The sequence below is a fragment of the Aspergillus pseudodeflectus genome (assembly GCF_044049435.1).
Source record: "Aspergillus pseudodeflectus strain CBS 756.74 chromosome Unknown BJX68scaffold_38, whole genome shotgun sequence".
Lineage (NCBI taxonomy): Eukaryota > Fungi > Ascomycota > Eurotiomycetes > Eurotiales > Aspergillaceae > Aspergillus > Aspergillus pseudodeflectus.
Window position 1 is genome coordinate 202,135 of NW_027263814.1, and position 18,859 is coordinate 220,993.

Below are 18,859 nucleotides of genomic sequence, written 5' to 3' on the forward strand. Positions count from 1 at the left end.
GCGTTGGACGTCCGAGGAAGGCACGACCAAGAGCACCTTCCTAAATCAGAACAGGAAGGGGCAACTTCTTCCTTCCTTCCTTTCTCGCGGAGTTGGCTATTAAAGGCAGGCGCGACCCAGGGTTGCACCTTCCTGATACGAAACAGGAAGGAACGAGGAAGGTCCAGAGGGTCGCTCCTTCCGCCTGTGCTCGGTCCATTTGAGAGGAAAGGCACGGCCCAGTCACTCTTTCCTGAAACGAAACAGGTAGGAGCGGGATGTTGGTCGTTCCTTCCTTTTGTACTGGGTTGGCCGTTCAGGGAAGGCGCGACCCATGGGGGCGTACCTTCCTAGTACAGAACAGGAAGGAACGAGGCAGGTGCAGGGTCGCTCCTTCCTTTTGTGGTCAGTCACTCATGCGAGGAAGGCGCGACCCTGAGGTGTACCTTCCTGATCGGAAATAGGAAGGAACATGGACAGCCGTTCCTTCCTCTTATACTTCATTGACCGACAAGGGAAGGCGCGACCCCGTAGTGCTCTTGCCAAGTTCGAAACAGGAAGGAACGTGTCCAGCGGCATGGGTCGTTCCCCTTCCTCCTACATCGGCGCAGTTTGCTGAAGATGGAAGGAGCGATCAGGCGCGTCTTCCTTGTATGAATCGCTCAGGCAACGAAGGTGCTACCGAAAGTGCCTTCCTGAAGCAGAACAGGAAGGAGCGAGGAGCACCTTCTCGGTCGTTCCTTCCTCGTGTACTCGGTCGGTCAAGCAAGGAAAGCGCGAGCACTATCCACGATGCAGAGGTGTGCCTTCTTGATATAGCACAGGAGGAGAATAGAAGAGCCCTATGGACGCGCTGGGCGCACTGAAGAAAAGTAAGCCAGCAGCAGTGGGCAACGAGGAGACCTTGAGACCATGATGACTGGATCAGTAGATATCATCGCAGCTCTCCGCTCCGCGTTCTGTGTGGAGTAAGGCCCCGCTAGGTTAGAGGCTCTGCGGATCTGTGTGTTTCTGCCTCGCGTCGTGGAATGTGAAATCATGATGTCTGTGGTCGGAAGCTCAGGCTGCCCAGCGGAATCACCAAGAAGCTCGGGCGAATAGGTAATGGCACGCCGCGTATATTGGCCACTGCGGTTCCCGTGGTAAATGGCGCAAAGGACGCAGCAACTGCAGACAACGCCCTGTCCTTCAAGACCGATATTTCAAAGCGACACAGATCAAGTGCCTTGCGGGAATCTCGCAACTGTCGTTATCATCCAATAAATGACGTCAAATCACGACTTCTCATTGGTTTCTAATCCAAGCAGCTTTCTGGTCTTCCAAGCCTGGTGGTTGGTGCAAAAAAAACTGAATTAGTAATTCTCCGTTGTCGTCAATCCTCGTCCCTGCGGCTGAATGCCAACGCCATCAAAGGAGCCCTGACTCTGTACTAGTTGTTCTTGGTACCTGCGGCTGGGCAGTAAACACGGGCAGGCCAACCAGTTTCAAGCCTATACCAGTGACTAGCTCTCCGAAGGGCTTGGCTCAAGCAAACCCAAGGTTGCTCTAACGCATTCTACAGCAACGGCGATGCACGGTCGGCCCCTAGCGGGGTCAAAGCGTTAGAAGGCTGCTCGGGGGAGAGTATCAACCCAATCACCGAGCAGTCTGAGGGCTCTTGGCTTGGATAGAGATCCCACAGGAGCATTAGTAAACGAACATTAGGCCCGTTAAAGTCCGTGGGGCGCGCTATCGACGTCGGTGGTTCGGTTTTCCGACTCGTGCCGTGATGACCAATGGCCAATAGAGTCGCACCGAAGCATTCCACGAGGAGCCCACTCGTATACTTAAACCTCGCATGGACCATTAATTTGAGGAGGTATCAAACACAATCCATCACTGTTCTCATAGAGAAACAAAACATTCGAGCCTCTCTCGCAAGCATCTTTCTTACCTTCATAAATCTGAAGACCCATCAAGCAGACCTTCTCCGGTCATCACAAGCAAAGAACACAGCAATGTCGAAAGCAATCCTCGTCACAGGTGCCACTGGCAAGCAAGGCGGCAGCGTCATCACGAACCTCCTCAAGCAAGACGCCGATGTCGAGATACTCGCCGTCACTCGTGATGTCAACTCTGCTAGTGCCACCAAGCTCGCTGCAAAGTCTCCCAAGATCAAACTAGTGCAGGGCAACCTGGACCAAGTAGGCGAGATCTTCGCCAATGCCAAGAAGGCCACAACCAAGCCAATCTGGGGTGTATACAGTGTGCAAGTATGTACCTTACACTCCTTTTAAATTGTCCCCGCTAACAATGTAAACAGCTCGCAGACTTGAGTGGAAAAACCGACACCGAAGAGAAACAGGGCAAGGCCCTTGTCGACGCGGCGCTCAAGAACAACGTCAAGCACTTTGTATACAGCTCTGTCGACCGCGGCAACGAAGCCTCGCTGAACAATCCAACGTATATCCCGCACTTCATCCACAAGCACAACATTGAGCACCACCTAATCGACAGCACCAAGGGTACGGATATGCAATGGACAATTCTTCGGCCAGTGGCGTTTATCGATGGTCTTTCGAATGACTTCTTGGGCAAGGTGTTCGCTACGGCCTGGAAGGTCGTACTGAAGGGGAAGCCGTTGCAGGTTGTTGCCGTGTCGGATATTGGATTCTTCGCCGCCCAAGCCTTCATCAAGCCGGACGAGTACAGAGAAAAGGCACTATCAATTGCGAGTGACGAGCTCACCTATGACGAGTTTGCGAAGATCTTCAAGAGCAAGACAGGAAAGGATGTGCCGACAACGTTTGATTTCCTCGCGCGCTTTGTCCTGTGGATGGTGACTGATCTCGGCAAGATGTATCGCTGGTTCCATGACGAGGGATACAAGGCTGACCTTCAGGAGCTCAAGAGGATGCATCCCGGGTTGAAGGATTTCCGGAGCTGGTTGGAGACGGAGAGTGCTTGGAGGGATTAAGAGTCATCTGATTTGTTGAGATCTGCCAGCGTTGGTTTAACAATATAGAGATTAATGTATAATAATAGAGCTTTGTTAAGAAATGCTGATCTTGAACCGTGGACACTGTAAGAAAACAACTTCGCGGAGAATAAAAATCAAGCAGTGTTATCCGTACGCAAATCCCCTGATACATAACCGGTCTTGGCGCTAGCCCAAAACTGCCCTATAACACCATCCCAATATATCCTCCAGGTACTCTTCATTCCCTCCAACTCATATATCATCACTCCAGCCCCCGCAATGTCTCCATGCGCTGCGCTCTCGTGCTCAAAGCCCGGCACCAACAAGTGCTCCAGCTACAAACTCACCCCAGTGCAGTACTGCTCCAAGGACTGCCAGAGAAACAACTAGAAAACGCACAAGAACACATGCAAGAGCTTTTTTGACAAGTCCAGCTGCTAGATTATCCGCACCGGTCTAATTACCCAGATGCCGATCCTAAAGATAAAAGCCAGCTACATTCAGCCACTCCACTTAAAGGCATATAAAAACTGGCAGGCAGGGCTTCACGAGCTAAGGCGCAAGATCCCAAACTTCCAGGCCACAGAAATCAGCAAGTGCTACTCTCACAAATCTAATACCATATGGTGGTATTACTCCGTCTATGGTAGTCTTCGTGATGTTCTCGGAACAAGGTTGCAGAGCACTGCGTTGGTAGACGTGTCAATAGCAATGTCGCAGTGGTGAAGTCCAGCGCGGAGGAGGCTAGCAATTATCCCAATAAATTCACCAGGACCAATTTAGTAAAAGCCGCGCTCTACCACACAGAGGATCCCTCGAGTGTGTTTGCAAAACGCGAGGGCGCTCGAGCGTCAATCAAGTATAGGTTTGATCTGTCCAGTAATCCCAAATTCCACCACGATGGGACTGACTCGTCAAGTTAATCCAATATCAATAAACTTTCAAAAGGCGGCCATATTATAACTATGTCTTCCACGGATTTTTTAGAAGTGGATTGAATAAGCAATCATTAAAAGCCTACGCTTACAGCTAGGTTACTCAGCATTTCAGCAAGTACAATATTGATTTATCTATCGCCAATATGATGCGGCACCGTCAGGATAGAATGGGTCATCATAACCCGCGACTCAATCTCAGAGCATTTGGTTAGCTCTCTATCATAGGGGCAAAAAATGCAGCTTTTACCAGATCACAAGCACCAGTTTTTTAAGCAGATGCCATCAAGTCCCACAGTTCGATTATCACCTTTACATCGCCGTCCGTGTTCGGAATTGAGAGACATTATCAGCACTTGTCGATACCAAGATTGTTCCATACCTTAGCCAATCCTCGTTCACCACATGGTCCGCATCTTCAAGTCCCTCTTAGTGAAACGTTGCGGTCGCCAATTCTTCTCGTAACGAGCCAGGGAACACACAGCCAATGCACAAACGAACTGCTGAGGCGACTACGCATCGCTTGCAGTAGCGTCCGTGTTTAGGTATATATAGCTTCGCCCTCGTCCGACGTCGTATTCTAGTTTAGGCGGCGATAAGCGTCTGAATTGGCATTGTCCACTGCTATTCATGGCTGTACAATCCTCTGTAACAGCCTGATATGCAGTGTTTCGAGTGGAACCGGAAAGCGTGGCGTCACAGGCAGACGCTGTGGAAGGGACCTGCATCTCCATTGACCGTCAGTTCGTTTACCGGTCTATCCACGGAATAATAACTTACCAATCAATCGTATCCACAGGTTTGAGGATGAGGCAGGCACCGGAATACTCGAATGATGGGGATGGATAGTGTCCTCGACGACCCAAGAACCACACCAGACACGGCTGGCTGCATATGTCCGAGAGACGTCAAGTCCACTTGAAGTACGGAATGGTAGGGATGGCATGGGCCATGTGGTACCTTGATCGGGGTTGCTTGCAGGTAAACATGGAGGAGAGGCGAGGTTGATGCAGTTGGGATTTTATTTTGAGCACAATATCAGTCACCCAAGCGCACTGCTTTGCCCACGCACACTCTCAACCACTCTTCACCTTCTTTTCCCTTCTTTCTCTTCTTTTCTCTTCTCTTCTCTTCTCTTCAGATGACTTCGTCTGACTTGTCTCCCATCTCTCAGGCCAAGGAACCTCCCGAGATGGCACAACTCAACTCCAAGCAGTCGCTTGACAGACAGCCTCTTCGCAAGAAGGCTTCCACTGTTGTTTCTCACGCTGGTTCCTCCATTCGTCGGGGACGCGAAGTCCCCACTGTCCAAGAGCTCAACACTCTTCGTCGTATTTCTGGCAAAGTCCCTTGGACGGCCTACACCATTGCATTTGTTGAGCTGTGTGAGAGATTCTCTTACTATGGAACCACTGCCGTCTGTATGTCACGCTCAATTAATCCTAACTTTCCCGAAAGCAAAGCTAACAGGTGTAGTCACCAATTTTATCCAACAGCCTCTCCCTGATGGCTCAAGCACTGGCGCTGGATTCAGCGGCCAGTCGGGCGCCCTGGGCCAGGGCCAGAGAGCGGCCACTGGTCTCAATTTGTGTATGTCCCTCTCTACCGTTCTTCTCGAATAATCACTAAAGACGCAGTCATTACTTTTTGGTGCTACTTCATGCCTATCATTGGAGCTTGGATCGCAGACGAGTTCCTCGGCCGTCTAAAGACCATCTATATCTCCATCGCCTTCGCCATGACGGGTCACATTATCCTCATCGTCTCTGCCCTCCCACCCGTCGTCAAACACTCAGATAGTGCCCTCGGTTGCTTCTGTGTCGGTCTCGTTATCTACGGTATGGGCGTCGGAGGATTCAAGTATGTCATCAAATCCCTGATACGGCCCCAGCCCCAGCTAATAGTATAGATCCAACATCGCTCCATTGATCGCCGAACAGTACAGGGACACACGGCCCCACATCACAACAGACCCGAAAACCCGCGAGCGGCTCATCGTCGACCCGGCACAGACTATTGGGCGGATCTTTCTCTACTTCTACTTTATGATCAACGTCGGCGCCTTGATCGGGGCTATTGCCATGGTCTACGCCGAGAAATACGTGGGGTTCTGGCTGGCATATCTTCTCCCGGCTGGCATGTTTGCGCTCTGCCCTCTCGTGCTGTTCGTCTGCAGCAGCAAGTACAGCCTCACGCCCCCCACGGGCTCAGTCGTTGGGAAGGCATTCCGCCTCTGGACGTTTGCTGTCAAGCCTCACTGGTCCTGTAATCCAGTCAAACTGTACTCTCCCACCTTCTCGAGGTTTGAATCTCACTGACCTATCCACTACAGCGTAAAAAGCTGCCGTGCCCCAGGGTTCTGGGAAAACGCCAAACCCAGCAAAGTCCGCAACAAGCCCGACTGGATGACCTTTGACGACCAATGGGTCGATGAAGTCCACCGGGCAGTCAAAGCATGCGGAGTCTTCCTCTGGTATCCGATCTACTGTACATCCTCACAGCCAGTCCCTTTTACCATTGCATAGCCCTGCTAACACAACCAACCTGGTATAGAGCTCGCCTACGGCCAAATGACCAGCAACCTCACCTCACAAGCCGCAACAATGGAACTGCACGGCGTCCCCAACGACATAATCAACAACCTCGACCCGCTCGCGCTGATCATCTTCATCCCCATAATGGACCAGGTAGTCTACCCCTTCATCCGCAAATGCGGATTCAACTTCACGCCCATCAAGAAAATCTACGTCGGCTACCTCATCGCCTCCATGTCCATGATCGCCGCGACCGTCACGCAGCACTACATCTACATCCTCAGCCCCTGCCACAACAAAGCGAGCAGCTGCGACGAGCCGGCGCCCATCAGCGTCTGGGTGCAGACGGTCCCCTACGTGCTGATTGCATTCTCGGAGATCTTCACGTCGATCACGGGGTACGAGTATGCGTATACGAAGGCGCCGCGGAATATGAAGAGCCTCGTGCAGTCGCTGTATCTGTTTACGAATGCGATTTCGGCGGCCGTCCAGCAGGGCCTCACGGCGTTGTCGGCGGATCCGCTGCTCAAGTGGAATTACGGGTTTGTGGCGCTCCTGGCGTTTTTCGGCGGGAGTTTGTTCTACCATACGCATCATCAGCTGGATCAGGAAGAGGATTACCTGAATCAGTTGGAGCCCTCGAGCTTTCTTGGGAGGCAGGCCAAGGGCGGGGGCGATTTGGAGAAGTCGTGATCTTGTTGGTATCTACAGGTACTTTGTCATCTTGTTGGTGGTGATTTTAGGGATCTGGTTGCATACCAAAGGTTTGAAAAGTGAGCGTTTGTCTATTAGGCTGCTTTGCATTTGATGATGTCGCTATGGTTGATTAAGATAGGGCCAGAATTAATGTAATGGTGTTTGACTGATGAGTCCGCATGATAGGAGATATATAAACACTTCGGGAAGAGTCATCCCCCAAATGAGACTCAAACCCAACATCACTTGCGCTGATCCGTAGAAGATAGAAAACAGATGATATAAAAGTGGTCTTTTGATTGAAAGAGAAGAGAGTAACAGTAGTAGTAAATGTAAAATATGTGTATCAAAGCCGTGGTACGAGAAACCCGCCCAACCACGATGCAAAAACATGCTAAAAACGATCTATCCGTTCCGTTTTATCATTACACCTCAAACAGCAGAATCAAATCAACCCAAAAGGAAATGACATGAATCAATCACTTTTGCTGGTTCTCTCCGGGAACCTTCTCGCCAACCTTGGTTGCCTCCGCCGACGGGGCGGGCGACTCGGCCTGAGCGGGAGTCTCAGCCTTGGCCTCGGCACCATGTCCAGGGTTATGCTGCTCATACAGCGGCGTGTGCTTCTTCTTCAACCGCTCCTCCTCAGCAGCGACCATCTCCTTCCACAGATCGCCCTCGTTATGCGTCTCAGGCGTCTGCGACTCCTTGGTCTTGGAATCCGCAACCGCACCGGCAGCGGTAGCCCCCGCAGCCGCACCCTCAGACTTGGCGGCAATCTCCCTGCGCACGCGGTTCCGCTCGGAGATCTCAAACGCTGCACTGGCAACCAGCACCGCGAGCGTCGCGCCCTGCGCATACACACGAGCCTGCACAACCTTCTGCGGGCCCGTCAGATAAGGGTTCCGACCAACGAGTGCAAAGGATCCAGCCATGGACAGCAGCCACGTCACACCGACGATCTTGTATCGCTCGCGGCGCGCCCAGGCCGTCGCGCGGTCGGCAAAGGACATGCTCGCGAGCTCTTGCTGGCGGAGGCGCTCCTCGCGGCTCTCGTACCACTGGCGTTCTCGGTTGTGGGCGGCTTCGTAAGAGCGCGAGGCGTGGTCGGCGGCGATGATTCCGACAAAGGTTCCGGACGAGGTCATGAGGAAGGCTTTCATGGGGATCGTGAGGTTGCGGATTGTCTGGTAGCGGCGGGAGGCGAGCATGACGCCTGCGTAGCCTGCGACGAGACCGCAGACGCCGCCGAGGGTGCCGCCCTTGACGACCTCACTGAGCTTGAGTTAGCTTTGTTCTTGAAAATCCGGAGCTTTCAGATTGGGTTAGGTGGCGTACCGGTAGTGGGCTTCTTCTTCTTCCCTGGTTAAGAGCTTCATGGCGTGATGTGTGATAGGTGTGATAGGTGAGATACAGAAGGCAGAGTAGGTGTAGGTACGTTGTATTCTATCTGTATGTGCAGAACCCTGGAGAGGGGCAATTGGGCTTTATAAGGGAAAAAAAATCCGAGGAGAAATTCTGATGCGCAGATGACGAGAAAGGGAGAATTCGGATAGAGCAAAGCCCGGTGACGTCTGCGTAGCGTCTGCTCAGCATTACGGGATCTGCCGGCCATATCTCGGGGTTTGTCATGCTCGTACGATCCCGATCAAACGCCGCATTCTGCTTGCCGGACTACCGACGACTAAAGCCTACTCAACCACCTTGGATTAATCATCTCGACTCATCGAGCTTTTGCTTAATTACTATCTTCATGTCCATTGGTCAATATTTCCTGCCCGAGCGCCCGTTCCGTGGCAAATACAAAAATAACTGAGGTCTCCGGGGTAAGGCCAGAGGGGTTACAAAGCTGAATAAGAAGTGAAACTACCGTCGCGTGCCCTTCGACGCCGCAATCTGTCGCGCCCGCATTCTCCTGAATCGGTCTTCACCACTTGCTCCCAGAGGTCGCGCAAACTTGCTTTCTTGTACCATCGTGGGTCGCGGAACGACAGTGTAGCTGGTATGTGAAATTTCAGCCCGCGCACGGTTTGCGAGACGCGGGGGAAGAAGTTCACGTGCGCGGGTTTCAGCAGCTGAGGCATGGATGGATTGAGTGCGCGCAGCGATTTTGCTATAACAGTCAGTATGATACAGCTTGTCAAGCAGCGGGGAACATACGTAGGATCGAATGCGGCTTCTTGGTACACACGCTTCGAGTAGTCGTCGCTGCGCTGTAGGATAGGCCGCGTCCACTCAGCAAGCAGCCGCTCGGCCATGCGCTTGATGCCTGGCTCTGGACGCTTGCTCCGCGTGTAGAACACCACAACCTTGCCGATACCACTGGCAATCAATGTCTCCTTGTTGATTGGCAGTTTTCCCAGAGCCGTCATTAGATCGCGTTGGATATTGTACGCTGGAAGGGATCCGTCGTCGAGGGGCTCAAGGAAGAACTTGACGGCCTCGAGCAGGTTGATTTCGGGATCAACCAGACTATTGACGTACTGGTTGCGGTTGAGCAGCGACACCACCTCGGGAAGCATCTTGAGCTTGTGCATAGCGGGTTTGCCTTCGCGTCTGTTGATCGCATCCATCTGCGCGGCGTGGGTCATGCGCTTGCGCATCTCCTCAATCTCCGCATCTGCCATTTGTTCCAAGTCCTATCCTGTTAGCATCCGACATACCAATGGCGAGGTATACAACATACAATTCCATCCGCCTTTCGGAATCTCCTCTTTGTCGGCTTCTTCAGCGCCTCGTCCATAGCCCGATCAAGCGCCCTTCGTCGACCTACACAGATCAGCACTCCACTTCCAGACTACCCAGACAGAGGGAAACTCACGCGTAGCAGGATCCAAAGTTTCATCATCTTCCTCAACCTCAACCCTCTTTGTACTCTTCCTCCTTCTCGCCGCACCACCCTCGCCTTCACTGCCCTCCTCCTCCTCCCTCTGCCGCCTGCTCTTCTTCCTGCGCCCCTCCTTCTTACGCCTAGATGAGCCCTCCTCATCCCCCGTCCTCTTCCGCTTATGCCGCCCAATGAGCTTCAGATTCTCCTCATCGATATCAAGCTGCGGGCGGTCTTCGATCTCGACATTCTCTGGGTCAAAGTCTTCAAACTGCGCCTCGTCGACTTCTGAGAGGATTGATTCGTCGTCTGACCCGACGAGGTCGTGCTCGTTTAGCTCGTCTGCGGCTTCGGCAGCGCCAGTCTTCTCATCGTCGCCCGCATCGGGAGTCGGGGGCTGGGCGGCTTCATCTAGGGCTTGTTCCTGGTCGGCGGCGTCGACTCCGGGCTCAGTTGGCGTTGTAGCTTTGAGATCTGGGCTTGATGACATGGTGATGTGCGATTAATGTGTGTTGCGCGTGAAGAGCAGGATGAAAGAAAGGAGAAAGAAGGGTGTCACTGGACTAGTGACCATAAAAACCAGGACCAGCCTCAAATCAGATATGGTAAAAAGCCAAATCACGTCAAAGAAATACAAGTCAAGAAGGAAACAGGGTTCAGAACGAGGTGATACAGAGGTTGATTATCATTTGATTGTTGCAGACAGAGCCAGTGGTAGGTGAAAGAGATTCGGATCGGGAAATAGGATCGCTATCGGCGGACGGCGGTGGCGCGTGGCAGAATTCGGTTCAGCTTGACTTTTCATCAACTCGGTGGCCATCCAAAGAGCATACACTTGACAGCTACTTTATCGGTTCCATTCTACTTCTCCGATCTCATAGATACCACAATGTTTGCTCCAGGTACGCTCTCTGTATCGATTAGTTGCCGTAATAGCAAAGCTAACCACGCCCAAAAGGCCAAGAACAGCTCTCCAAGGAGGAACTCCAGGTACATCTTACTTCTATCCTCAGCAGCTCGGTTTAGTATCGAATGATTCGACGGTACTAACTCAGAATAAAGGCTGGTGAGGCCCAGGCCAGCCAGACCATCCGCATGGCCGTCACCGGCGGAATCCTCCTTTACCTCTGTACGTCGACACCATATACACAACCCATCAATCGTCATCAAACTAATAAAACTCACAACAGCCCCCTTCGCCATCGACTTCGTCACCAAGTTCCTTTGAATTTCCCTATAAATTTATCTATCTCTCGGGGTGACTGGATGGAATGGAAGACGGGATAGAATGGACGGTTTTTGGACATCCCGGCGCACGCTCTTGTCTTTATCTAGGGTATCTAAATGTTCGGGCTTGAGGTCCAGGATTGGTGTATTATTATTGTACAATCGTATTTGATTTGTTTTTATGGGGAAATTTGGCCCGGTTCATGTGTCCCAGTTAAATTTGAACGTAACTCCATGCTCCGAATAGCAAGCGTCAACCATAACCAAAGAAAATGTAAGCAATAGGACATGAGACACGGGAACCTAATTGAGTGACTTCTCTGCCTCTTCGAAGTCCTTTTTGACTACTGCGAGCTCCTTTTGGAGATGTTGGATCTGAGCATGATAGTCGTCCAAAATCTGCGTGTTGTTAGCCAGTGTATCAGAAAAGCGCGGATGGGAGTAGTTTACCTTCTTAGCGATCTTGATTGTGTTCTCATCCAACTCGTCCTCCGACTGCGCGCCGGCGGCCGATCCAGCACGTTCAAGCTCCGCCTGCAATCGCTTCGAGTGTTCTCGGATAGCCAGCATACGCGCCCAGATCTCCTCACCACGGCCGTTGAGCGACGGGTCAAACACAGATCGCTCCAACTGCGCAAGCTTCTTCTTCAACTCCTCCTCCGCATCATCCAACGCGTAACCTCGATTCCGGAGGACCTGAGTCTTGGCAGCGAGCGCGAGACACCGCTTGCTGAGAACAATGTGTTTCCGGCGGCAGTCGGCAATCTTAACGGAGATCTTCAGGTCGTGTCGCGAGAGTAGGTCGGTGAGACAATTGTTGATTTCGTGCAGGCGCGTCTGCATCATCGTGAAGAAATCCCTCTGCCGCTGCGCCCGCTTGCCGAGTTGCCAGAACCCATGTACCAGAACAGGGACGTAGCCTGCGTCGGGCCGTTTCCGCAGCGCCTCCTCCCACTTCGTCTCGTCGTCTTCCGGGCCCGGTTGGTAGAACGGCGCCGCGTCCTCGCCTACATGATTATAGAGGTACGCCCGGAATGGCGATGTGCGATTCGTGTGATCCCATTTCTCCTTCACAATGAGCATCTGCATGGGGACAGTGCGATGCACGCCTGTCACCGCGCGCCCCGGCGACCATAAACCCGCAATGGGGAGTTGTGACTGACCCAGCTGCGACTGCTGCTGCTGGCCCTGCTGTTGCCCACCACCGAGTATCGACCCGCCAAAGAGGCTCTGCTGTTGAGGTTGTTGTTGCTGCTGCTGCTGCTGTGTCTGACCTAGCCCGCCTCCGAAGACACTCTGCTGCTGCTGAGGCTGTTGTTGTTGTTGCTGTCCACCCAGCCCGCCAAACAAACTCGGCTTCTGCTGCTGCTGTTGCCCTCCTCCCAACGCTCCCCCAAACAAACCAGTCCCCGCTTGCGGCTGCTGTTGCGATGGCGGCACCGCCGGCTGTAGCGTCTGTCCGAAGAGCGGCTTCTGCTGCTGCTGCGTACCGAATGCACCTTGTTGAGGCTGTGGTGTGCCAAAAAGTCCACCGCCCGTGTTCTGCTGTGTTCCTGTCCCCGTTGCTGCTCCCGTAGCGCCGAAGGGGCTGGTCTTTGCCGTGTTGGAGAAGAGGCTCGGGGCCGACGACTGGCCGCCAAAGAGCGACATGGTTAAAGGGGTGTTTCAACGGGTGGGCGCAGAAAAAAAAAGGATAGCTAGGTCGATATGCGAAGAGCGGCAGACGAAAGGTACCGGGAGCTCAATTGGAAAATGAAGGAGGATATAAACAAGCTCTGCAGTAAGAAACAGTGACTCAGCGCCGCCTTGTCAAAGATACAAAGATGCAAAATCCAATGTGCAACAATCAACGAAAGAATGCAAAGCTTGGGTCGGCGCCTGGGTATCTTGATTGTTCAAGCCGCTGTTGTGTTTTGGCACATGTCACGTGAAGCAGATCCAAAAAATCAACAGCTCTTTCATCTTGACGCCTTAGGCAGAAATGCTGCTTATCCCGTGACTCGCAGCCATGAGCCAATCAAAGAGCGGCAAAATCCGACGACCAATTCCCACTCCTCCGTCTGGCAACCGAAGCTCCAAGTGCAAGACGTCGGAGTTCTCCAAGTATAACCGTGCCAGCAGTGCGTCATTGACACGAACCAGCCGCTAGAATACCGTCACAATGTCGCGCAGAGAGCCTCAGTTTGTCCTCCCCATCCGTTTACCCCTGTCCCCTCCTTTCCGAAGCTCCAGCAGCAGCACATGCATCTAACAACGTCTCGCCCGCAGGTTCAACCAACAAAACCTCTACGACCCGACGCCTCTCCCGGAGAGCATCCCCAAGGTAGCGGAGATCGGAACGACGTCTGCGCCTTTGTACAGTGCCGCGTACTTCATCGGGGACCGATGCAAGGCGTTCAACGATGACTACATGAAGTGCAAGGACGAGGCCAACGGGCAGGGCGAGGTCAAGTGTCTGAAGGAGGGGCGCAAGGTTACGCGCTGTGCGGCTAGTGTGTATGTTTCCACTTGAGGCATGCAATTGGGCCACTGATTGGGTCAATTGGATTGAGGATCTTGTTGCTAATCGGGCTGGGGGAATAGGATCAAGGACATCAACACACACTGCTTGAAGCAGTTCAACGCCCACTGGGAGTGTCTGGAGAACAACAACCACCGGCTCTGGGAGTGCCGTAAGCCCGAGATGGACCTGAACAGCTGTGTTTTTGAGAAATTGGTTCGTCCTCACCCCATATGCAGCGACACTTCCGTGCACAACTGTACCGAGGTCGGCTACAATTGAACATGGCTAACGCGTTTATCAACAGGGCCTGAAGAAGACAATCCCCGGCGCCCCTGAGAACCAAACACCCGTGCATTTGCGACCCAAGCAGCTGTACGCTTCTTTCCCCGGTCCGCAATATTAACCCACCCGCGCACCCACCACTGTGTTCAATATCACCTTAGAGAAAATGAATGGTTCGTTTTACCGGGTCTCTGTCTGTGCCTTTAGTTTCCTTTCTTCAATGTCATGGTCTGGATTGGGTTGAGATGAATTTGTGTACATATTAGCATCAAGAATATCATTATAAAGTCATGTTTTGGTTGGTGGTAGATTTGGCGCGAACTGGGTGAAGTTTGAACAGTGGTAGGATCCAAGCTGGATTATCGAATCTATGCTAGAATACAGATCGGTATGAGGTACCTCTAATCAAGCCCCGAACAAAGGAAATAAACGAAAGAAACCGGAACGTGTTTAGATTCCATGTGATGCAACAAGGTGATTGACCAGGCCCAAATGTAGGAACAGAAATAAACCTTAATAATATGAAAGAGGCGATCCTCTAATGAATATTTACCTGAACAGAACAGCCAGTAAGAAAGGGGTAAGTGAGAAAGATAAGTGATGCAACGAAATTAAGGAAATATGTATACCCTCTTCACCCCCCTCAGAGCCTTCAGACTCAGCAATCGGCTCTTGACAACCGACCACCCAGCCTTCAACTGTTCTTCAAGCCGCTGGTCTCGGCGCAGCCGCATCCAGATCAACAGCAAGCCCAGCACAGCCAGGTCCCAGATGATCTGCCGCAGCGTCACCCAAACCAGCCAGCGTAACCAGGCCCAGACGCCCGAGCGTCGACGGTGGGTGACGGCACGAGCTTCCATCTGCTCGCGGGCGGCGGCAATCTCGGCGGTCATCTTGGTCAAGGCCTGCTCGACTCTGCGGCGCCATCGCCGGCTCTCGACGTCGTCTTTACTCTGCTGCATTAGCATGCCTCCTTGATAGATTGGTACGGCCTGTTCCTCCTTGGGGCTTGGGCTTGAGTCTGGAGTGCGGTGGGTATTACCGTAGTGGTTGCGGTTCCGATTGCGTTTGCGGCTTCGGTTGCCGTCTGGGATGTGATTTGAGTAGCCGTCTTCGTCGTCTATGGCGCCTAGGTCGTCGTGATCATCTTCGTCTTCGTATAGGGTGGCCTGAGCCTCTGCGTATTCCTCCTCTTCCTCTTCATCTAGGTTGATGCCGTCTTCGTCGTCTATCGCTTGATCCATGCCTTGCTCGCGTTCATAGCCCATTCGCGCCGCACGTCGTTGATATATATCATCAGGCTGACTGACAGGGCTGAGGACTCGCATTCGAGAGTCCCCTTGCACTGGTAAGCCGATATGCTGATACTCGGGGTGCTGTGACATTTGCGCGCCGATACTCGGATATGATGACTGCATTTGCGGCAGCGCAGGGAACCCCGTTGACTGTATCGGGCTCGACGCCGTCGACGAAGACATATTGGATTTCACCTGGTCCCACACAAACTCGAGTTCCGCCACGAGCTCGCGCGCCTCAGCGGTTTGTGAGGCATAGGTATGCATCGTCTCGATAAGCGTTGAGATATACCGCCGTTTAGCCTCGGTGCGAGACAGCCCACGTTGAGCGAACCAGGCATCCCTGCAACATATCAATATACGCCGGTTCCCTCTTTCCAGACGATGCAAAGACATACCACTTCTCACACTCCATATAAACATCCGCGGTATTTCCGACAGGCCGGTCCATCACCCCCTCGACATCCCCCTCTGTTATCCAGTCAGCCAACTACTCCCAATATTTGTGTCCGGACAACAATATTCATCGCTGGTCAAAGTCATACCCATGCTTTGTTTATACAATCCATAGAGCTTCAACCGCTCCGTGGCGGGAGGCCTTGCGGTGCCGGTTCGAGGTATCCGTTTGACGGTATTGAGGGCGTGGACGAAGACCCGATCTATGGGCTTTGGGTTAATTTTATCATGATAAACGCAAGAGTAGGCGGGCGCGAATAAAAGAGTACACACCCACAGAGTCCGACATGGTGCGAAATCAAAACGGCTCGGAGGTGAGCTCGTGCTTCATCAGAGCCGGAGTGCGCATCGATGTGGGCGGGACACCCTCATGGAGATTCGAAGAGGCAAGTGGAAATAGAAGCAATGGTGGTTGATATAATATTAGAGTGATCGGATGGAGTTAAATATGCAACAACCTCCCACCAAGTCCACGTCAAATCAAGCAGGCCGAGCGAGCTTCCCCAGACTCTGCCGTCTTCGGGCTCCAGCTGTGGTTTTGGCGGAGAACTGAGGGGAGACCGGATCCACGAGAAGACGAGGTTTGCGTGATGTCGAATTTGGAACGTGGATTGGGCGAGATTTCGCTCCTTGGACGCGAGAATAACGCACTGGAGAGAATAGCGATGGCCGTTTTGACTCGTCGGTCGTGAGTCGGTGCAGTTGTTGTTGATTGATTGCAGCTGGTTCGCTCGAGCAGATGAGCCGCGGTTCTCGGTGGCGCTCTCGCTGGGCCTTCCCCCTGTGATTGTCCCTGCCCCGACAACTCCACTGAACAGCATTATTCTAATCATTTTTGCTCGTCGGCGATTTGAATTGCAGTCAATTGTGCCAGAGAATTCATTTGGTACGCGTATATAGTACAATTGTCTTATCAATTACTCGTGAGCACGCTTACGCTCAACGAACGAGACACAGACACGCCAGCTCTTAACGCCCAATTCAGGCACAGCAAAACCAGGATTTGAATCACGACTTCTCTGTGGAAACCTCCTTAGAGCCTGCTTGCTCCGGATCAACAACCGCTTTCACCGGCACAACTCCAGGCGTATCCCGAAGCTGATCTACAGGAACCGGAGGGCCAGTAAAGTGCTTCCGAGCATACGCAATGTACCACGCAACACTGATGGCGGCGAACCCCGCAAACACAACACTCGCATAGTTCATCGACGCCGCATCCACGGGGAGAGATACAGGCATGCAGAACAACACGACGGCAAGGCAAATCCATACAATCGTCGTGACGTTGATGGCGTATCCGTAGCGGCCGAGTGAGAAGCTGGAATGCTTGACAGCTTGTCGGCCACGGACGACGGATATGAGGATTGGCAGGCCGTAAGAGGTTGAGAGGCAGATTGTGGCCACTCCCGTGAATGAGTTGAAAGCTGCTGTGGAGCCAAAGTAGATCAAGCCGAGGAGGCAAATAACCGTTGTTGAGAGGATGATTGCCCACACGGGCACGTCTAGGCGCTTGTTGACCTTCCTCCAGAGGCGAAAGCCGGGAATCGCGCCGTCACGAGCAAAGGCGTACGTGCATCTGCTGGCGGCTGTCAGGGCGCCGATACCTGCGAACATCATGATTCCTAAGATCAGGAACAGCAGACCGAAGCCGCCACCTGCGGATCCTGTCGCTGTCTTGAATATCAATCCGATGGGCTGCCCACTCGCCACGTCCAGGAGCGTCTGCACGTCCGGCAAGATGAACAGGATGGGGATCAAGTAGATCAATCCAGTGATACCGGCCGCCACCACAGACAGGACAATGGCTTTAGGGACTTCTCGGTGCGGGTTCTGCACCTCCTCACACATGGCTGCAACCATACCATAGCCGGTCAAGGTATATGCAGCTTGCAGTAAGCCAACAAAGAATGCCCACCCAGAAGGCCTATAGAACAGTTAATCAACAAGCCATCCGCATATACCATAGAGAATGTACATACCATCCGCTCTGCGATGCATCATAATGCGCAAAGACGAACTCCCCACTCCTTTTCTCATCCGCCATACTCAACAACACAATCAAAATAACAAGCACGCTCGCGGCCGTCCACCAAATACAAACCTTGTTAATGAGATCCAACCACCTCGAACAAAACACATTGACCAGCGCGCACACTCCAATCACCGCCCAAAACATCAGAATCGTCTGCCACTCATTCGCAACAAAAGTCTCATCCCACAGCGAAATCGCACTGAGGATCAACTGTCCGCCCGAAAACGTGATACTCAACGTCACCGTCCAGTTGCCCACGAGCGTCAGCCACCCGTCGATGAAGCTCATCATGGGAGCCCATTCCTTCGTCGAGAGCATCGCGCTCCAGTAGTAGACGCCACCGGCCGTTGGGTAGACGGCGCAGATCTCGGCGAGCGAGGCGGCGATTGCGATGGAGATGAGCGTCACAAGTACCCAGCCCCAGATTATGGAGACGGATTGGCCGTCGGTCAGGGTGATGTAGAGGGTTGTGCTGAGGCCGAAGGGGGCGGCCATGATGGCGAAGGAGCTGGGGTCTTTAGTTTTCATTCATTCTTTTTTTTGGGTTGTCAGTATGGCAAGAAACGCTTACAGGCCGAGAACGCTCATCATACTGAGATTCCGAGGTAGCTCGCTCTTATAGCCCATGCGGGCCAGCGCCTCGTCGGCGGAGGCATCGACAGAGGTTTGGCGCATTGCGGCGACAACAAGAAGGCAGTTGCTATCGAAGCATGAGCGTACTCATAAGGGGTAGAGATGAAATGTAAAGCGATCTAGTCAAGGAAGTTCCAAGTTTGAAGGAAAGGTGACGTGCGGAGGTGAAGGTGCAGATGCGGGCGCCGACAAGCTTAAGAGGGGGACTCGAGGCGAGAGGGGAAGCATCACGCACGGTGACGATACTCAAAGGATGCTTTTCCGCTGGCTCGAGAGTCATATCACAGGGTAATCAGCCAGGGTCGTATTCCCAATTGCCATGATTCCTTCCGCCGGTCTCGGGCGTTGCGTCGGCGTCGCCGGTTGGAGCTGATAACGAGATAAACGAGGCCATGCTACATTAACAACTCGTATTATGATGATATGCAGGTCGCGTGGTCTGTCTGATAAGCTCCCCCCTAGCTGGGATTCTTCGAGTTTCGTCCCGGGGGCTGGACTGTT

The 18,859-nt window shown here is 52.8% G+C and overlaps 10 protein-coding genes across 10 annotated transcripts; 4 read left to right on the plus strand and 6 right to left on the minus strand.

Moving 5' to 3' along the window:
* The first annotated feature begins 1,849 nt into the window (after positions 1 to 1,849).
* On the plus strand, positions 1,850 to 3,020 carry BJX68DRAFT_242374 (uncharacterized protein). The gene is made up of 2 exons (XM_071040981.1): positions 1,850 to 2,231; positions 2,282 to 3,020. Exons 1-2 carry the CDS (start codon positions 1,977 to 1,979, stop codon positions 2,933 to 2,935), a joined length of 909 nt encoding a protein of 302 aa, XP_070896516.1. The 5' UTR covers positions 1,850 to 1,976; the 3' UTR covers positions 2,936 to 3,020.
* A 2,021-nt stretch (positions 3,021 to 5,041) lies between these two features.
* BJX68DRAFT_277462 (putative MFS peptide transporter) lies at positions 5,042 to 7,660 on the plus strand. Its single transcript, XM_071048335.1, has 6 exons — positions 5,042 to 5,294; positions 5,350 to 5,463; positions 5,511 to 5,733; positions 5,783 to 6,154; positions 6,254 to 6,377; positions 6,429 to 7,660. Exons 1-6 carry the CDS (start codon positions 5,066 to 5,068, stop codon positions 7,098 to 7,100), a joined length of 1,734 nt encoding a protein of 577 aa, XP_070896517.1. The 5' UTR covers positions 5,042 to 5,065; the 3' UTR covers positions 7,101 to 7,660.
* On the minus strand, positions 7,094 to 8,638 carry BJX68DRAFT_242378 (HIG1 domain-containing protein). The gene is made up of 2 exons (XM_071040982.1): positions 8,442 to 8,638; positions 7,094 to 8,378 (listed from the first exon to the last, which is right to left on the minus strand). Exons 1-2 carry the CDS (start codon positions 8,480 to 8,482, stop codon positions 7,583 to 7,585), a joined length of 837 nt encoding a protein of 278 aa, XP_070896518.1. The 5' UTR covers positions 8,483 to 8,638; the 3' UTR covers positions 7,094 to 7,582.
* A 100-nt stretch (positions 8,639 to 8,738) lies between these two features.
* On the minus strand, positions 8,739 to 10,728 carry BJX68DRAFT_242380 (transcription factor SPN1). The gene is made up of 4 exons (XM_071040983.1): positions 9,925 to 10,728; positions 9,790 to 9,872; positions 9,264 to 9,742; positions 8,739 to 9,216 (listed from the first exon to the last, which is right to left on the minus strand). Exons 1-4 carry the CDS (start codon positions 10,418 to 10,420, stop codon positions 8,970 to 8,972), a joined length of 1,305 nt encoding a protein of 434 aa, XP_070896519.1. The 5' UTR covers positions 10,421 to 10,728; the 3' UTR covers positions 8,739 to 8,969.
* A 91-nt stretch (positions 10,729 to 10,819) lies between these two features.
* On the plus strand, positions 10,820 to 11,158 carry BJX68DRAFT_269347 (uncharacterized protein; the record flags this gene model as incomplete). Its single annotated transcript, XM_071046317.1, has 4 exons — positions 10,820 to 10,832; positions 10,889 to 10,920; positions 10,993 to 11,059; positions 11,121 to 11,158. The coding sequence occupies 4 exons, from the start codon at positions 10,820 to 10,822 to the stop codon at positions 11,156 to 11,158; spliced, it is 150 nt and encodes a 49-aa protein (XP_070896520.1).
* Positions 11,159 to 11,341: 183 nt separating this feature from the next.
* BJX68DRAFT_242383 (putative nucleoporin) lies at positions 11,342 to 13,057 on the minus strand. The gene is made up of 2 exons (XM_071040984.1): positions 11,608 to 13,057; positions 11,342 to 11,556 (listed from the first exon to the last, which is right to left on the minus strand). Exons 1-2 carry the CDS (start codon positions 12,805 to 12,807, stop codon positions 11,461 to 11,463), a joined length of 1,296 nt encoding a protein of 431 aa, XP_070896521.1. The 5' UTR covers positions 12,808 to 13,057; the 3' UTR covers positions 11,342 to 11,460.
* Positions 13,058 to 13,318: 261 nt separating this feature from the next.
* On the plus strand, positions 13,319 to 14,063 carry BJX68DRAFT_256933 (coiled-coil-helix-coiled-coil-helix domain-containing protein; the record flags this gene model as incomplete). The annotated part of the gene is made up of 4 exons (XM_071043258.1): positions 13,319 to 13,338; positions 13,426 to 13,653; positions 13,741 to 13,873; positions 13,965 to 14,063. The coding sequence occupies 4 exons, from the start codon at positions 13,319 to 13,321 to the stop codon at positions 14,061 to 14,063; spliced, it is 480 nt and encodes a 159-aa protein (XP_070896522.1).
* A 490-nt stretch (positions 14,064 to 14,553) lies between these two features.
* BJX68DRAFT_269350 (acyl-CoA-binding domain-containing protein) lies at positions 14,554 to 15,982 on the minus strand (the record flags this gene model as incomplete). The annotated part of the gene is made up of 4 exons (XM_071046318.1): positions 14,554 to 15,580; positions 15,636 to 15,708; positions 15,783 to 15,896; positions 15,967 to 15,982. The coding sequence occupies 4 exons, from the start codon at positions 15,980 to 15,982 to the stop codon at positions 14,554 to 14,556; spliced, it is 1,230 nt and encodes a 409-aa protein (XP_070896523.1).
* BJX68DRAFT_136436 (uncharacterized protein) lies at positions 15,862 to 16,614 on the minus strand. Its single transcript, XM_071036388.1, has one exon. The coding sequence runs from the start codon at positions 16,524 to 16,526 to the stop codon at positions 16,062 to 16,064; it is 465 nt and encodes a 154-aa protein (XP_070896524.1). The 5' UTR covers positions 16,527 to 16,614; the 3' UTR covers positions 15,862 to 16,061.
* On the minus strand, positions 16,342 to 18,339 carry BJX68DRAFT_136417 (putative GABA permease). The gene is made up of 2 exons (XM_071036387.1): positions 17,673 to 18,339; positions 16,342 to 17,617 (listed from the first exon to the last, which is right to left on the minus strand). Exons 1-2 carry the CDS (start codon positions 18,251 to 18,253, stop codon positions 16,702 to 16,704), a joined length of 1,497 nt encoding a protein of 498 aa, XP_070896525.1. The 5' UTR covers positions 18,254 to 18,339; the 3' UTR covers positions 16,342 to 16,701.
* Between the last annotated feature and the right edge of the window lie 520 nt (positions 18,340 to 18,859).

Excerpts from the sequence above, each read along its gene's own strand:
- BJX68DRAFT_242380 (XM_071040983.1), bottom strand. The coding sequence starts at position 10,420 with ATGTCATCAAGCCCAGATCTCAAAGCTACAACGCCAACTGAGCCCGGA. Across the intron at positions 9,873-9,924 it reads AACTTTGGATCCTGCTACGC|GTCGACGAAGGGCGCTTGAT; the intron begins GTGAGTTTCCCT and ends TGATCTGTGTAG. Across the intron at positions 9,217-9,263 it reads GAAGCCGCATTCGATCCTAC|CAAAATCGCTGCGCGCACTC; the intron begins GTATGTTCCCCG and ends TGACTGTTATAG.
- BJX68DRAFT_242374 (XM_071040981.1), top strand. The coding sequence starts at position 1,977 with ATGTCGAAAGCAATCCTCGTCACAGGTGCCACTGGCAAGCAAGGCGGC. Across the intron at positions 2,232-2,281 it reads GGGGTGTATACAGTGTGCAA|CTCGCAGACTTGAGTGGAAA; the intron begins GTATGTACCTTA and ends CAATGTAAACAG.
- BJX68DRAFT_136417 (XM_071036387.1), bottom strand. The coding sequence starts at position 18,253 with ATGAAAACTAAAGACCCCAGCTCCTTCGCCATCATGGCCGCCCCCTTC. Across the intron at positions 17,618-17,672 it reads GATGCATCGCAGAGCGGATG|GCCTTCTGGGTGGGCATTCT; the intron begins GTATGTACATTC and ends ACTGTTCTATAG.
- BJX68DRAFT_136436 (XM_071036388.1), bottom strand. The coding sequence starts at position 16,526 with ATGATTAGAATAATGCTGTTCAGTGGAGTTGTCGGGGCAGGGACAATC.
- BJX68DRAFT_242378 (XM_071040982.1), bottom strand. The coding sequence starts at position 8,482 with ATGAAGCTCTTAACCAGGGAAGAAGAAGAAGCCCACTACCG. Across the intron at positions 8,379-8,441 it reads GAAGAAGAAGCCCACTACCG|TGAGGTCGTCAAGGGCGGCA; the intron begins GTACGCCACCTA and ends ACTCAAGCTCAG.
- BJX68DRAFT_277462 (XM_071048335.1), top strand. The coding sequence starts at position 5,066 with ATGGCACAACTCAACTCCAAGCAGTCGCTTGACAGACAGCCTCTTCGC. Across the intron at positions 5,295-5,349 it reads CTATGGAACCACTGCCGTCT|TCACCAATTTTATCCAACAG; the intron begins GTATGTCACGCT and ends TAACAGGTGTAG. Across the intron at positions 5,734-5,782 it reads ATGGGCGTCGGAGGATTCAA|ATCCAACATCGCTCCATTGA; the intron begins GTATGTCATCAA and ends CTAATAGTATAG.
- BJX68DRAFT_242383 (XM_071040984.1), bottom strand. The coding sequence starts at position 12,807 with ATGTCGCTCTTTGGCGGCCAGTCGTCGGCCCCGAGCCTCTTCTCCAAC. Across the intron at positions 11,557-11,607 it reads CAATCAAGATCGCTAAGAAG|ATTTTGGACGACTATCATGC; the intron begins GTAAACTACTCC and ends AACAACACGCAG.